The 2,331-nt window shown below is 64.8% G+C and overlaps 1 protein-coding gene across 1 annotated transcript in view; it reads right to left on the bottom strand.

The window, feature by feature from the left end:
• LOC116091107 (probable bifunctional dTTP/UTP pyrophosphatase/methyltransferase protein) overlaps nucleotides 1-2,000 on the bottom strand; it is a 2,764-nt gene extending 764 nt beyond the window's left edge. The window contains exons 1-6 of the mRNA XM_031372172.1: nucleotides 1,775-2,000; nucleotides 831-959; nucleotides 707-754; nucleotides 496-560; nucleotides 358-419; nucleotides 68-170 (exon numbers count right to left, since the gene is read on the bottom strand). Coding sequence (XP_031228032.1) covers nucleotides 68-170; nucleotides 358-419; nucleotides 496-560; nucleotides 707-754; nucleotides 831-959; nucleotides 1,775-1,867 — 500 coding nt within the window. The 5' untranslated portion in view covers nucleotides 1,868-2,000. The remainder of the gene's footprint in view (nucleotides 1-67; nucleotides 171-357; nucleotides 420-495; nucleotides 561-706; nucleotides 755-830; nucleotides 960-1,774) is intronic.
• Between the last annotated feature and the right edge of the window lie 331 nt (nucleotides 2,001-2,331).

The following is a 2,331-nucleotide window of genomic DNA, read 5'->3' as shown; positions in this document are numbered from 1 at the left end:
GGGGTCATGGGGCAGAGGTGGGGTCACGGGGCGGGGCCAGGAGTCACAGGGCGGGGCCGGGGCTCACATGGGCTCCCCGCTGTCCACGTACTCCCGCACCAGCTCCTCCGACAGCTCTGAGAATGTCACCCGCGTCTCCTCGTGGAAGGCGTGCACTTCAGGGTCGCGGCCTGGGGGAGCGGGGCCGGGGAGGTCGCACTTCTGCTTCCTCTTCCAGGTGGGGGGAGGAGTGGCGCAGTGACCTCTGACCTCACCCACCCCAGGACATCGCACGGTCCTGAGTGACCTCCGGCCAGTCTGGCTGATGACGTCACACGTGACATCACAACCATGACCCCTGAGGCCCCGCCCCCTCACCTGATCCACTGGCGAGGACGACAGCCACGCCTGTGATGACGCTGTGCTCCTTTCCGCTCAGCCTGGGGGTGGGGCCACACGGGGGTCACACAGGGGTCAGGGGTCACCACGCTCCGCCCTGACCCCGGCCCCGCCCACCTCCGCAGCATCCTGAACGCGTCCTCCCGGTCCACCGGCTTCTCCAAGATCAGCCCGTCCACAGCCTGGTGGGGGTGAGGGCCTACTATGTGCTGGGCAGCCTGTGCCCCATTTACCTGGGCAGGACCTATGGTGTGCTACACCTACTGTGCATGCTCCTTGCAAGGCAGTCTGTGGGCCTACTGTGTGCGGCTCGAGGCAGGGGACTCACCACAACCGTGTCAGCTCCGATGACAAGGTACGGGGTCACCGGGTCCGCCTGGAAGGGGCGAGTGTGACGTCACTTCCGGAGTGGTGGGCGTGTCCCTGCCCCGCCCCAGGCCCTGCCCCCACACCTGGCACTTCCGGGCGGCGACATCGAGCGCCTTGCGTGTAGCGGTCTCGCGGGCGTAATCCTCGGCTCGCAGCCTGGCCTTGCTCAGCGACTCGGGGAAGGCCGAAGGGCTAACCTCGAAAGCCACACCCTGCGGTGGGGCGGAGGCAGGGCTGTCTGTGTGCAGGGACGGGTGGCACAGCCTGGGCTACACAGTGGGGGGGTAGCCTGAGGCACATGTAAAGCTGGATGCCGGCCTCACGTGGGAGAGCCTGGGCTATGTGAACAGAGACTTGAGAAGGTCTGGATTATGAGGATTGAGGTGGATTGAGACTTGGGACAGCCTAGGCTAATGGAGGATGCTCTGGGACATGCAGGACAGCCTGGGCTACACAGTTAGTGGGTATCTTGAGATATTCCCGGGACAGCCTGGGCTCTGTGGAGAAAAGCGGGACAGCATCATCTACATGGAGAGAGATGGGGGGTTGGGGGTGCGGGGTACACTGGGTTCTGTGAGAGGTCGATGTGGTCCAGCCTGGGCTACATGGAGACAGATGTTGGTTAGCCTGGGCTATTTGGAAAAGAGTAGCAGATGGCCTTGGCCACATGGTAAGGCGCGTGGCACAACCTAGGCTACAAGCCCAAATACCTAGGACTCCCCAGACCATGTGGAGTTGAGACAAAGGATAGCCTGGCCTAGGTGCAAGAAATAAGACAGCCTGCGCTACACAGAGAAAGGGTGGGAGAGCCTGGGTTTATTCCCGGGTTTATTCGCCTGTACATAGCCCAGGCTACCCACATCGCTCAGGCAGTCCTGCATCTCAATCCGCGGACCCCAGGACCTATCACATCTCACTCCCCATAGCCCAGGCTGCCCTACTGAGGGAGAGGTGGCACAGCCTGGGCTACCGTCCCTCCCTCACTCATGCGCAGGCCCCGCCCGTGACCCCCGACCCGGAAGCTCACTGCGAGGTCCAGGATCTCCTTCCGCCGCGGGGACGCGCTTGCCAGGACCACGCGGTAACCGCGCAGGCGCGGGGTGAGCGGCGTCAGCACCATGACGTCACTGGAGTCGCCCCGGGGTCGCCGCGGGCCGGGCGGGGTCAGCGCGGCAGGAGCGCGGCCCTCCGCACGATGGGAACAGCGGCGGCCTCCGCGCCGCTTCCGGGTTCCGGTTCAAGTCCCGCCCCCAGGCCGCGCGCGTGCGTAGGGAAAAGCGTCCAAATGGCGGCCGGAAGTCCCGCCCCTCCGTGTGCGTCAGTCATTCCCTGGCCTCGGCTCCCGCCCATCCATGCCGTGACGTCATGGTCTCGCGCGGGACTCACGAGGCGACACACGGGCGCGCCGGGGGCGTGTGTTTATGGGAGAGCTGAACACCGGGCTGGTGGCAATGCTCCTGCCTCGGATCCTTGGGTCTTAGTTACCACAGGGTAGCTCTGCGTTCATGGTCAATGCTCCTGCTTCACTCACTGTTACCCCCCTGCCTCAGCTCCCGCTCACTAGGCTAGCTGCAAGCTCATGGC

The sequence above is a fragment of the Mastomys coucha genome, unplaced genomic scaffold (genome assembly GCF_008632895.1).
Source record: "Mastomys coucha isolate ucsf_1 unplaced genomic scaffold, UCSF_Mcou_1 pScaffold15, whole genome shotgun sequence".
NCBI classification, from domain to species: Eukaryota; Metazoa; Chordata; class Mammalia; order Rodentia; family Muridae; genus Mastomys; species Mastomys coucha.
This window is presented reverse-complemented; position numbering and strand designations above follow the sequence as displayed.